The sequence below is a fragment of the Stegastes partitus genome, unplaced genomic scaffold (assembly GCF_000690725.1).
Source record: "Stegastes partitus isolate 25-593 unplaced genomic scaffold, Stegastes_partitus-1.0.2 Scaffold443, whole genome shotgun sequence".
Taxonomy (NCBI): Eukaryota; Metazoa; Chordata; class Actinopteri; family Pomacentridae; genus Stegastes; species Stegastes partitus.
Genome location: NW_007578174.1, coordinates 437268 through 450119, shown reverse-complemented (window position 1 = coordinate 450119; position 12852 = coordinate 437268). Strand labels below are relative to the sequence as shown.

At 42.8% G+C, this 12852-nt stretch overlaps 1 protein-coding gene across 2 annotated transcripts in view; it reads right to left on the bottom strand.

Moving 5' to 3' along the window:
• Positions 1–2892: 2892 nt before the first annotated feature.
• The window catches only part of strbp (spermatid perinuclear RNA binding protein), an 85742-nt gene continuing 75782 nt past the window's right edge, over positions 2893–12852 (bottom strand). For both annotated transcript variants that reach the window (XM_008286234.1, XM_008286233.1), the window contains exons 12-19: positions 12449–12532; positions 11540–11748; positions 10031–10183; positions 9581–9715; positions 8854–8994; positions 8278–8407; positions 7318–7371; positions 2893–3473 (exon numbers count right to left, since the gene is read on the bottom strand). In XM_008286234.1, coding sequence (XP_008284456.1) covers positions 3397–3473; positions 7318–7371; positions 8278–8407; positions 8854–8994; positions 9581–9715; positions 10031–10183; positions 11540–11748; positions 12449–12532 — 983 coding nt within the window. In that variant the 3' untranslated portion in view covers positions 2893–3396. The remainder of the gene's footprint in view (positions 3474–7317; positions 7372–8277; positions 8408–8853; positions 8995–9580; positions 9716–10030; positions 10184–11539; positions 11749–12448; positions 12533–12852) is intronic.

The window sequence follows — 12852 nt, the reverse complement described above, 5'->3', positions numbered from 1 at the left end:
TGAAGGAGTAAATCTGGGCGGAGGGAGAAAGAGACAGAGGAGGAAACGGAGAGAGGAGCTTTGTTTTTCCTTTTTTTTTTTGTTTTTTTTTGCGTCTCTCGGTCAGTAGGTCACATCATTTCTCGCCTTTTGTTGTCGGGCGGAAACGTCGCTCCAGCGGACTGATCAAACGAAAAACTGTTCTGAATCTGTGAATCCATCGGCTGGGAGGAGGAAGGCGGCGGCCCACTCAGACAGACAGAGAAACAGGTGGGCTCGTGTGCAGCCGGGCGTCCTGCGAGAACAGACAGGTAAGAGCGAGGCGCCGATCCGACAAGCCGCCGCCTCTAGAAGTCAGAGAAGAGATCCTGCGGACCCAGATGAATAATAAAAGGAGCGATGGTACGCGGCTGGTAGAAAGGATTGTCAATGAAAAGACCACCTGCAGTGACGAAGAACAGACAGAAACAGACAGAGAGAGAGAGAGATGGAGCAATTAGTACGAGACTACATCTGTTCTTCTTTACATCAAGCCCCCTTAAATCCAGTACAAACACAATACAATATAAATTGTAGATTTAAAGCATCACATGTCCTGTACATTCACAATGAAGCAGTAGTTTAACGTTTTGGGAAATAAACCAAATTGAGGTTGTTCTAATATAAAGTTGCAGCCATGAGACGATTTAAATAGTTTAGCAAAAAGACTGAAGATGAGGAGAATCAGCTCGCCTTGCTCTATCCCCCATCTATCCAGCTACACCTGTAGTTATTTTCTGTATTTAAAGCCGGGGTAGATGGAATCTTTTTGACCATATGACCACATGAGGGGGAAACCAAACCACTGCACCTCCTCTTGGCTCGACAAAATGTTCTTTACAAACCAGATCAGGTGAGATGGAGCCGGAAGTGGTGCCTAAAAACCAAAGGACTTCTACTCAAGAGAATCCTGAGTGAAGTCAAAGGTGCACTTTTGGTTTGACTTTAATTCATTTGTGTGCACATGATGGTGCTCGTCAGGATAAAATGATACAATCTGCAGGAGGAGGGCTGTTTTTAGATATTTTCTCATTTTCCAGATTTCTGTCTACTGTAGCTTTAACCTGCACAAACACAAAATTTCCTAACCCTTACACATTAAAGCCACTCTGCTTATCCACGGGGAGTTTAAGTCACACTGTGAGAAACTCTGTCTTCTGGGGGCAACTTTCAGAGAAAATAACCCTGGTAAAATTTATTATAAATTGCTTTTGCTACAATCTGGAGATGCTGGGTTGGAAAGAAATGCGTACTCCCTCAGCAGGGAGGGCAAAACTAAATTTGAAGCTAATGGTAGCATTAGCAGAAATGTAGACTCAATGGAGTTTGACCGACCGACGCTATGAACTGACAGTCGTGGTATTTTGGTCTCTGCTGCTTCAGTTTCTTTTTAAATAAATCTATCCATCTATCTTGTGAGTTTCCCAGCTTAGCCAGGCTAGCTGTTTCCCATCGCTTGCAGTCTTTATGCTAAGCTAACCGTTTAAAAGAAAGCTAATAAGCACATTTCTCTAAATGTCAAACAATTCTTCTAACACTTACACCTACTCGGGTCATTGATATACAACAGGAGCTGAAAAACATTCACTCAAACATTGGTACAGAGGAAGATCAGGCAGAGTGGAAATGAGATGAGACACAAGGAAGCCGTTTCTTGACAGTAAATATTCTCTGTGGGGCTTCATGTGCGTTAAAACCAACTCAACCAAAAAACAACACAGAGGAAAAAAAAACATAAAATACACAAAATGAAACAGGTGGAAATAATCTTCAATCCTGTGAGATTGAAGTAAAGTTCTGGTGAACACAAAAAATTAGATTTATAACAACCAACCATTGGACAAGACATTGGGTCCTCTCATCCAATGGCTGCGCCTCATAGCCGTAACCATGGAGACGTCATCGCAGGGTTATCGCTCGCTGGTTGGACGACCGAGACGTGGTGAAGGCCCAGCGTAACTCTGTCTCGACTGCCACTGACCTTTGACTGGTATGTTGATGGGTTTCTCCTTTTTTTTTTTTAGCACTATTCCTCTTTTTCCTGTTACTTGTTTTTTTTTTTTTAACCTGCAATTTTAGATCATCTTATCGTGAATCTTTGGATCACTGGGATCAAGGTTTCAGTGACTCAGCTGGATCTGGTTTCTCAGCGTTCAGGGAAAACATGAGCAAACACAACAAATACAGCAATGACGCTAAAATAATGAAATAAAAGCAACATAAAAAAAACACCGACAGTGTTGATTCTCTCTCTGAATGTTTGTGAGCGACATTAAGTTTTAACGGCTCCACAACGCTGCTGTCTGGGTAGGATTAATATTTATTATTTTGACACCAGTTCATGCCAATAAATTCTGCTTTAAATGCGATTCTGCCGCAAAAGGGCTGCAGTTGGCCGGTTCACTGTACATGACAACAAATAAAAGCTCTCCATATGTACTGTAGGTAATTGCTGTGAAACCTGCCAACTACTAATCCACGTACAGTAATGAGATCGTGCGGCTGAATGCAAGACAGAGGATCTAAGCAGGCAGAGCTTTCTAATTCACCCTTTGTCTTCTCGCCGTTTTCCCTGAATATCTATAAGCTGAAGGTCAAAGGACGTAACTGGAGGTGCTGAGGTATGTGGGAAGACTGAAATTCAATCTGTGCCGATGTATGAGGGCGGAATATTAAAGCTTGATGCTCAAATAGTCTCAGGTGACAGCGCCGTGTGCAGGTTTGAAGAGCGGATAAATCTTTCTACGTGTTGGGCAACACAGCTGCTCCGAACAGAACAAATCCAGCTCAAAGCAAACGAAGAGGCGCCGCTGCATCACATCTCTTATTAGCTGAAAGCCTTTAAATCAGATATATACGACAGGCAGCGCTCAGCTTTTATTGGAGATAAACTTTATTCATTTTTTCAGCATTACTCTTTTATTCCTATACATCCTTCACACAGCTCACATTATTATTTTCTTCTTACACAGAATATGCGTGTCGTGTGTGTCATATTGCAAAGGATACCCTCTTCTTAGCAAAGAATGAACAACATAACAAAAGGCTGATAGACGGTATATAATTTAGACTCAAAGCATGAGGTAACAATTCACAGTACAAATCCTTCAAGTTTTTCTTTATCTCTTAAGAACTTAAACCTGCAGCTGTTTTTTTTTTGTTTTTTTTTTAATATATATATTTCATAAAAGTTTTGGAAACAGTAAGAAAAGAAAACAAAAAAAATGCAAACAAACAAACAAACAAAAAAAAAGCGCTTTTAAAAATCTTCAGCTCAAGTCCTTAATCCTCTCTTCATCACTGACAGTGTAGAAAAGAACAGACTGAGTTTCCCTTCTAGAAAACGTCTAGGTGCATTTGGTTTGTGTGTCTCCTGTGCTAAAAGAAGTGGTAGTGGGGGACGGGGTAGGCGGGCACTTTCATGACAGGCAACAGAAGCATTCTCTTGGGCAAACCTAGAGGGGAGACATGAGAAGAGCATAGCTCTGCATGAGTCCTGGGCAACAAATAACCACGAGTTCCTATGCTCACTACTCACACTGTGTGTGTCCAACAAACAGGCCTGGCGCTAGACAAGCAGGACCCCAGAGGGGGGAGTGTAAGTGTGTGAGAACAGGCAGGAATGTGTGCACGAGGTGACAGCCTCCATTAGTGGTTAGAGGAGCCGAGAACAAGAGAGAGGACAGTCGGAAAGGAGGAAACAAACGGCTACAGACTAATTTTAGTTTCCTACAAGGTACAACTTCTATCAGGTTAAATGATTATGAGAACATTGCTTTTATAACCAAAGTTAATCACTGAGATCTGGAATATGGCGACCAGCAGGGTGAAGAAGAACAGAAGCAGTCAGTCAGACGGGTTGGAAACACACAGATTAAACTACAAGTCAGCACAACCTAAATAACAGTAACGATCCTGTGCTGCTGTATGCAGCCTTCACAGAGAGTAGAAGCTGTTACTCTTTTTAAATTTCAAATCAGTTTGACTCTCCTGAAGATTTGTTCTTTTAATCACAGAACCACATTCGCAGATCTCAATAACTGAACTGGTGAGTTAATATTAACGAGAAGAAGGACGTCCAGCGCTACGAAATTAGGAACTGAGCTGTAATAAACTGGAACGATCCTTTGATAAAGGGGAGCAAAGGAGAAGCTGTTTTGTTTACTGTTCTGCAGCAGATACTGCAGTAAATGAACCACTCAGAGGTCTGAGATATAACGTTCTCTGGTCTGATGTTCTGCAGAACGTAGTATAAGAGTCTGTGTCTGATGACATCACATATGATAGTAGTTACATCATGTTTTATGTTTGATGTGAGCCTGTAATAAAAAGTTCAACAATTTAATGTTTCATGGTTTCTGAAACAAGACTGTGTGTTCTGTGATCTTGTGCTTTGTGCTCTATGGTATTAGGTTGAGTGTTCTATGTTCTAATGTTCTGTGTTCTATGACATAACATTGTGTTATACGATGTTATGTCATAGAACACATAACATTGTGTTATACGATGTTATATGTTCTTGGCTCTAATATTTCAATAATATAAAGTTATTTGTTCTATGATCTAAAGATCTGTCATCATTAGTATCAGGTTGTCTATGATAGAATTTTGTGTCTCTAATTTAATGTTCTGTAAACTATAATACAAAGTTGTGTGTTCTAAGTTCTATGGCATCATTTTGTATGCTGCCGTGTGATGCAACGTTCTGTGTTCTATGAGGTAACGTTCTGGAGTGTGTTCCAGCGAGTCCTGCCGAGAATATCGAATATTTGCCTTGAAGGAATCCCAAAGCAGCAAAGCGGAGCGAAGGGAGAAAAGCAAGGAAACAGGATGGAAGCGTGTTATCAGAAATATTAGGGAGCAGTTCTCGGTGTTTTCTTGCGCATTTGTTCTCCTGTCTGACTGGGAGCTAAGCCCCTCTGTGGCTGACCCACATACTTTTCAGCATCGTGTACTTTGTCACAGACTTTTTGGTTAATCTGAAAGTGGATTTTCATATTTACAATCCGGTCGGTGTGAACAAATAAAGAGCCTTTTCCTCAATTGCAAACGCAAAGCTCCTCGTCTGCAGCGCCGCATTAAATCTACAGGACGCAAAATGAGATAAAAATCGATTTCCACTGTAACAGCAGGTCAATGGGATGTTTAGAACTTTTTGTGTTTTGCGTTATATGTTTGAGACACATGTTGGGAATCATGCAGTATGAAAACTTTTCCATCCTCTGTCTGAACAGAACTCTCAGGTTTATGTTTTCTAACGTGAACTGGACTTGACTTGCTACCTACAGAACCTGTGGGAGGTGACAGCTCCGGTTAAAGCTCAGGGCCGAGGACTGAACTCCCAACGATCACCCACCAGGATGCGTGACACGAGCTGATGAGTAACAGGGCAGAGGTGCTCACGGAGTGCCACGATGTATGCGTCATCGAAGATACGTGACACTGAATCACCTGTTTGTTTATTTTGCGGTTCAAAGCGAGCCGCTGACCCTTTGAATGCAGAAAAACCCACTGACAGGTTTAAAAGACGTTTCATCTTAAAAAAAAATAAATAAATTCACACGATTTATCAGAGCCAGAAACTGCAAAAGCAGAACCAAACACTGGATTTTCAACTTTCCAATCCTTCTTGAACTAATTATCTGTCGGGAAAATGATCCTCATTCAAGCTTCAATTCGTGATTTTTCATTAAAATCATTTGTATTATGTCGGGTTTGAAAAAAATCACATTCTGCATGAATCAGATTCTGAAAAAAGCAAAAAATTCTCCTCAATGCAACTGAGAAGCCACGAGTAATGAAACTGCAACAGTCCCTTAGCAAAACTTTTTGGGACTTTTTGGATCAACTGGGCTGAACTGCAGGCTGAGTTCACACAGAACATGTACGAGACACGGTGTGGAAACAATTTAAATGTATAAGCGGTAAAATAACTGAAGTAAATGTCTTCGTTTTCATAGTTCTGGCACTTGAAAAAATGTTGTGCATGTTAATTGTCTTCTTGTTATTTAGAATAGAATAGAACAGAACTTTATTGATCCCTTTGGTGGAAACCTCAGGGAAACTGTTGATGAGTTGATTTATGATGAGTTTGTTGTTCTGCATAAAGATAGTTCTGAGTCATGGTTGTGCAATTTCCAGTAAAAAATGAGCCCACAGTGAGTCAAAATCGTAACTGGAGCTTAAAATGCTGAAGAGTTCAGAGGTTAAGCAATCAGAGCTACCTGAATGTGGCAGTAAATCCAGATTACTTCAGCGAGCATAGCTGTCACAATAACATGTACGAAGTGACGGGGAAACGAAACACCCTGAGCTAACGCTGAGTTCCAGTTCTCATAAACTGAGGCGCGCTTCATATCCAGGGGTCTCAGGGGGGTACTAAATGTCGGCCTGGGGCCCCAGACCGGTTTCTCCCAGCACATAAGACCCATTCAAACCGCAGGCTGTAGGATGGACAGGGAGGCCCCCTAATGCTACATGTGTAAATACACTACACAAGGCTGCGACTGTTGAGGTAAACATTACTGTGTGTGACAGTCCGACGTATGGAGGGAAATTCTGCTCCAACAGCCATCCTGCTAAAGGTCAGACCGGAATAAATTTTCGCCTGTAAACGTCTTTAATTTCTGTTTGCGTGTAGGAGCTCGGTAACTAGCAGTCAGGACACGGAAACGCCTCTGCAGCAGTTACATGACAGGAGCAGTGCTGCAGTGGTAAAGCTGCGCTGCCACCCTGTCCTCAAAACAGCGGGCAAAATGAGGAACTACGCGTTCTCATATCCTGAACAGAGAGGAGGCAGCAGAGACGGCGTGTCCAGGTTAATGTGAGTCCAGGAGCGACTGTATAGCAAGTTAAATGCGAGGCGTTCGTGATCAGCTTTAGTAAGATTGTAGATCAGAGCTTGAGACAGACAACGGCACGTCGCTAACTAGAGCGGGTCCAACCATAAAAGATGTGGGAGTGAAAGGCAACGAGCACATTAGGAAACAAAGGGTGAATGGAGAATTAGCCAAAGCACGGACAGATCGGACTGAAGCACGCCAACAAAGAGCAGTTTAAGCTTCATCACTGAATTCACTGTCAATCACTGAAACTTGGAGTAAAGTGGGATCGAGTTTGAGAGTAATTTCAAGAAATGGAAATTAATGCAAAAAGCAGAAGTGGAGAAGGGGTTGGAGGTGTAACATAAACCTATTCCAGACTCCTTAATCTAGCTACAAATGGTTAGGGAGAGAAGAAGGTTACAGATGGGAAAAGGAGGCAGAAATGATGAGCAGAGGACGGGCAGGAAGCACGTACCGTACGCAGGAGCAGCTGCTGCAGCAGGGCTGTAGCCATACGGTGTCCCAAAGCCTGTTGGGAAAGAGGTTACAGGGTCTAATTCAATTCCGCACTCATTTAATTCCAAGCTACACTTTTCAGCATCTTCAGTAGGATGAGTGTTTTGGCCGTCGTGAAGCTTATCAGGGAGCAGCTGGTTCAGAACGAGAGTCCTGAGTGGAATCTGCGCTCCTTCATAAAACACATAAACAACAATCCAAACCATAACTCACAGCAAATGTACAAAACTCTGATCAAAACACAAACGAGGGACCAGAAACAAAAAAAATCAGAGATAATGAGTGGGCAATTGCTGCATAATTTTCTGTTCTTTTCAGTTCTCAGACAGTCACGTTGACAGCATGAACGCGATCGCTGTGTCCCGTCCTGCAGGTTGCAGTGAAAGCCGGTGGTATTTCCACTGCAGCTGGAGGGACAAAGTGAATGTTTATTTACCGCAGAAAAAAATGTGCCGAAAGCAGCGGAAAATGTCAGGAAATGCCGACGCTGCACAAACCGTCACGTCAAAATTAAAATGTATAGAAAATATTGCACAGAAAAGAGAAACAAGTCTGTACTGTAGTAAAAAAAGGGTTTGGAGTGTGGATGAAACTCTCTTGGATCTGATATTACTTCATATATATTAGAATGACGCTATAATACATTAGCTGTGAGTTGAGTTTTTTATACTTCCCCTCTTTTTAAAGAGACCAAAATGACCTCCAACACACCATAACAAAAAACTAAACATACAACACTACTGCTAACTATGACACCAACATCAATATTTAAATTTCACCTTTGTGAAAATAAACACAACCAGAAAAGTTTCATTCAATCTACTAAGAAGGACACTTGGTGCGTTTACATTATCTACAATATGGCAACGCTGCTCATTGTCTCAGATAAACAGACACACACATGCTACTCTCTCAGTACCTGGCGTGACATATCCAGGTGCAGCTGCACTGACGAAGGCTCCTCGTGCGAGTGCTGCTCTTCCTCTCCCTCTGGCTACCTGAGCTGCTACTGCTGAGGCTGCCGCCGCCGCTGCCAGGGCTCCTTTAGTCTGAACAGGAGCACATCATATGTTAGTGTGCTTAAAATAGACACTAAAGACACTGTGCAGTGGTTGAAAACAAAGACACCCAGCTGTGTGTGTCTGCATGTGCACGCGAGATGTGAAATCAAACCCAGACCACGTTGTGATGCATTATGAGCCTCATTTTTCACAAAGCTGTTAGCATCGCGCCTTATTGACATAATAAGTGGAGGAGAGGTGATCCGATAACTGCAAAGTATTGATCCGCTAAACTTGTTAAAACTTGTTAAACACAGCCGTATCGATCACTGATGGGTGAACAGAGTGCACAAACTGTCCCTCAGCTTCACAGCAGCGATCAGAAAAGGGGTTTAGTGGCTCTCACAGATAACATAAAGAGAGTGGTGTGATGGTCTGTTACACGCTCAGTAAAAGCAGTGCCCTCTGTGTCTGCACCGTTTATGTCTCCTTACCTGAGGCAATATCTTCTTTTTCTTGTTAGCAGCTGCGTTGGGACCGGAGAAGAGTTTTTCCAGAGCCGCTAGAGCAGCGCTGGCCTTTGCTACCTTTTTGTTGGGGCCTGCCCCACGAAACTTCTGTCCATCAACCTCCACCTGGCAAACAAACAAACAGAATGTTAAGTATTGAATAAAATGCGCTTCATGGCTAGACAAAAGAATCACTCGGTATTTTGGACATCTAGGTATTTTTCCACAACGGATTCTCTATTCTTATTATTGCTGTAGTCCTTTCTATTAGAGGTCACACCTTCTTATGTTTCAGTTCCATCAAAGCCAACAATCACAAAGCAATCTAGCCCCAAACCCGTGTGTTTATCAGGGCCTCAGCCAGCGAGTCTCGCTGAACAGGACAGCTTGTTTAGTGATGCCCTGCTGTCAAGCAGGCCTGCTAATCAATCAGCAGAGCGATGGAGCAGCCAGGCATGTCGGAAAACAACACACCCCACAGAGAGCAGGCCTGCCTCAGGAACCCAGTTGACTGATTGACTCTACCGGGTGATCAGCCTGGTTTGAGTGAGTATTTTAGCCACTCTGTGTGTGTCTGCCTCTGGATAAAGTGCATGGGAGTGAGTGTGTGTGAAACTAAAACAAATTCCTTTATTATTTTGTTTACATGCTGTCGCTTCACGGTTGTGTAAATGTTTCTGTTTCAGTGTGTCTGCGACCGTGAATCTCTCACCTCCATAACAAAGCGTTTGTCATGGCTGCCTCCACTTTCAGAGATGAGCTCGTATTTGAGGCCTCGTCTCTTCTCGTTTAGCTCCATGACAGGATTCTTCCCACTCGCCGTCAGTATGGGACCCTGAGTTCGCACCTTAGGAGGAAAAAATATTAAAGCAACGTCATTTAAAAGCACCGTCATCGCCTTATTAGAAAACACACCACAGATGGAGAATGATATGCAAAAAAAAATGTCACAGGCTTCAAGTGGGATTAGCAGAGCATGACTGGAAACATCGAGCAAGATTTAACTGAGCTTAGGTACCTTTCATGTTCTTAAAACACAGCAGCTTCCTATTATGCTTTAACAGCTTATACTTAAACCGCTCCAGACTTTTTTTTTTTTTTTTAAAAAGGCATTTTAACTCAGTGTATGCATTCATATTAACACAGGCTTCTCCGTTCTCACCTCCAGCGTGTTAGAACTGTCCGAGGAGTGTGTTGGGTTATTGCTTGTGTGTGAGGACGTCTCGCTCTTCCCCTCGCCGTCCGACTTCTCGTCTGAACTCATGGGGTCCAGGTCTGAGTCGAAACCTGTCGGGTAGCCCATCGCCTGGAGGACCTTGAGAGGGGAGGCGATGATGAAGGAAAAAGAACGGTGAGAACAGGGTGGGATTTACGAGGCAGATAAAACAAAAAAACAGAAAAAAAACTGAAGCTAAAAAGGAGGATGTCCAAGATAGAATTCTTAATGGGTTTCAGCCTAATAGCCATTTGCAAAGATCCGACTGGAGGGCCTCTGATCCCCCAAAAAAGGGTGGCACACACTTGTGACTCCCAGTTTCCCTGGAGGTGGTTGAAACGTGCAAATAGATTATTTTAATTTTAACTTTTTTTGTTGTTGTTGTAATGATTACAGCTAAAATATGTTGTTTCTGTTTTGTTTTTTTAAAATTAAATTGGAATTTATGTCCTTGTCTGGCAGTTGTGACTCCAAATTGAGACTCACTAACACAAGAAACCAACAAAACAAGCTCCAAGTAAAAAACTCCAAAGAGAACAACATTGTCTCGCAATTTCCACAGGGTTTAAATAATCTCTTAATGTATCATTATATTTATCATTGTCATAATCATCATCATATATCCTTATCACTGTAATTAGGCTAGCTGAATGAAAATGTCCCCAATCAACCATGTAACGACAATAAATTATCTATTTTCTCAAAAATCTCTGCTAGAAGAAGCAACATTGCAACGTACTGCATACATTTATGTGGCAAAGTCTACTGTAATTCACACTACGGGTACAGTAAAGGCCTCACAATACGCCGGCTGAACAGAGTCACATCACGCTACTGTAAGTCCTCGACAGCACGCAGAGCGGCAAACAGAATCCAGACAGAGAAGAAAGCCAGAGTGACAAGTTTTTGACCCAAATAGGTGATTGTGTCACCGGCACTATAGTGGGAGAGTGTGTGAGAGAGAAAACAGGTGATGGAGAGAAAAGACTGAGGGACAGAGAGAGAGATCAAAAGGTGAGCACAGGGGAGAAGGAAAGTGAGTGAGAAGGAGAATAGAAAAAAGGGGGACAGATAGGGAGAAAGAGCCTTTTATGGGAATGGAGCGGATAGCGGATTATCCCAGCTCTGTGCTCTGGAGAGCCTCTTTGTTCACAACCACTTTGGGATTACATGGATTTGCCCACCTCCATCTTTCCTGACACACACAAACAGACACACACACACCGAAAGGCATACACAGACAAAAACATATTCGTGGATACACAGCGGTTTGGCAGCAGTCGGAGCCTAGAAAGTTCCTCTGGCAGCCAAAAAAGATTCATCTTTTTTTTTTTCTTGGCGGGACATATTTAATTTCTCTATTATGTAGATGCCCATAATAAACTGAGACGATTAAAAGAGCACATCAGACAGTCTAGTTAGCCATCATTCTCCTGCTTCACTCCCTTTTCTTACCTTGACGGCAACGTGCAGCTTGGCGGTCTTCTTGGAGGATCCGGACGCCTCGTAAATGGTTCCATCCAGATCCACCGACATGGTGAAGACCGGAGCGTGAACCGGCCCCGACTGGGACAGCAGGCGGTACTGCAGCCCCGGCCGGATCTGGTTCAATCGCATCAGGGCGTTCATTGGCTGGTTGGAGTCTATGGCTTTGCTGTCCAGAACTACGGCAAAAATATACGGGAGAGAGTCGCAGCACAACGTACAGTGAATTAGGGCAGATTTAATATTATTTCTCAGGGTGTAACTATTATCCAGCTGAAGTCAGACAGATTGGACAAATTTGTAGATAATGTAGATAATAAATCACAGATTCTAACGGGCTTCCGGCACTCTGGCCAACAGTTTTCACAATGAATAAAGGCGCCTTTCCATTTTATTTCTCCCTAAATCACTTTTCTCCTGTTTGCCAATATCAAAAAATGCCTCTTGGCCTCCATTAGTTGTGGATCATCTTCTCCTTGTATGAAGAGAGATCTGGGGATGGTTGGGTGGCCTACTAAAATGTTGGCGATCAATACTATTGATCTGCCTCTGAGGGATGAAAGGAGGGTGGAAGGGAGCGAGAAAGACAAAGACAAGAAAAAAATAGAGACCACGAGAAGAGACGCAAAGACAGAATATTACTACTTTCATCCCAGAGAGTCGCCCTGCTTTGTTTTAAATGGTTTGAATGCAAAAAAAAAAAAAAGCTCAATAACTCAACGATGAATGAAAGTGTAAGATAGATCGGCTGTGTTCGTATCTCTGCGCTCTGAATTCAATCATTTCCTTTGTTTCTAGCTGCCAGATAAAAATCGAGGCCAGGGACCATAGAGTGAGTATAAAGCATGATATTGTGGTTTCTTTTCTCCGCTCTTGTACCTTTCCTCAGATTCCTCTTCATCTTCTTGATGAGGTCCTTGTCGTCCATCGCTCCATCCTCATATGGCCTCTTCAAGCCCAAGCCTAAAAGGGAGAGGGACTCACTAATCAATCACGGACTATAAGAGCTGCTCATGTGAACATACACAAAGGCACTTGTGTATGACAGAAACACAGCGAGACGGTGAGATAAACAGAACCCAACAGCCGAGCAGCACACAGCCAAACAATGAGAAAGACATATAAGCTCCTTTCCTACATGCACCGTAATCTGCAAATGCTTTGGCAACTTTCCACGACAGCATCAGGAGGTACCAAAATGCCTGAGTCGATTTTCCATGAAAGTCACTTTGGAAATGTGCCAGATCAAGATCTTATGAGATTTGTGTGTCCTCTTACGTGAG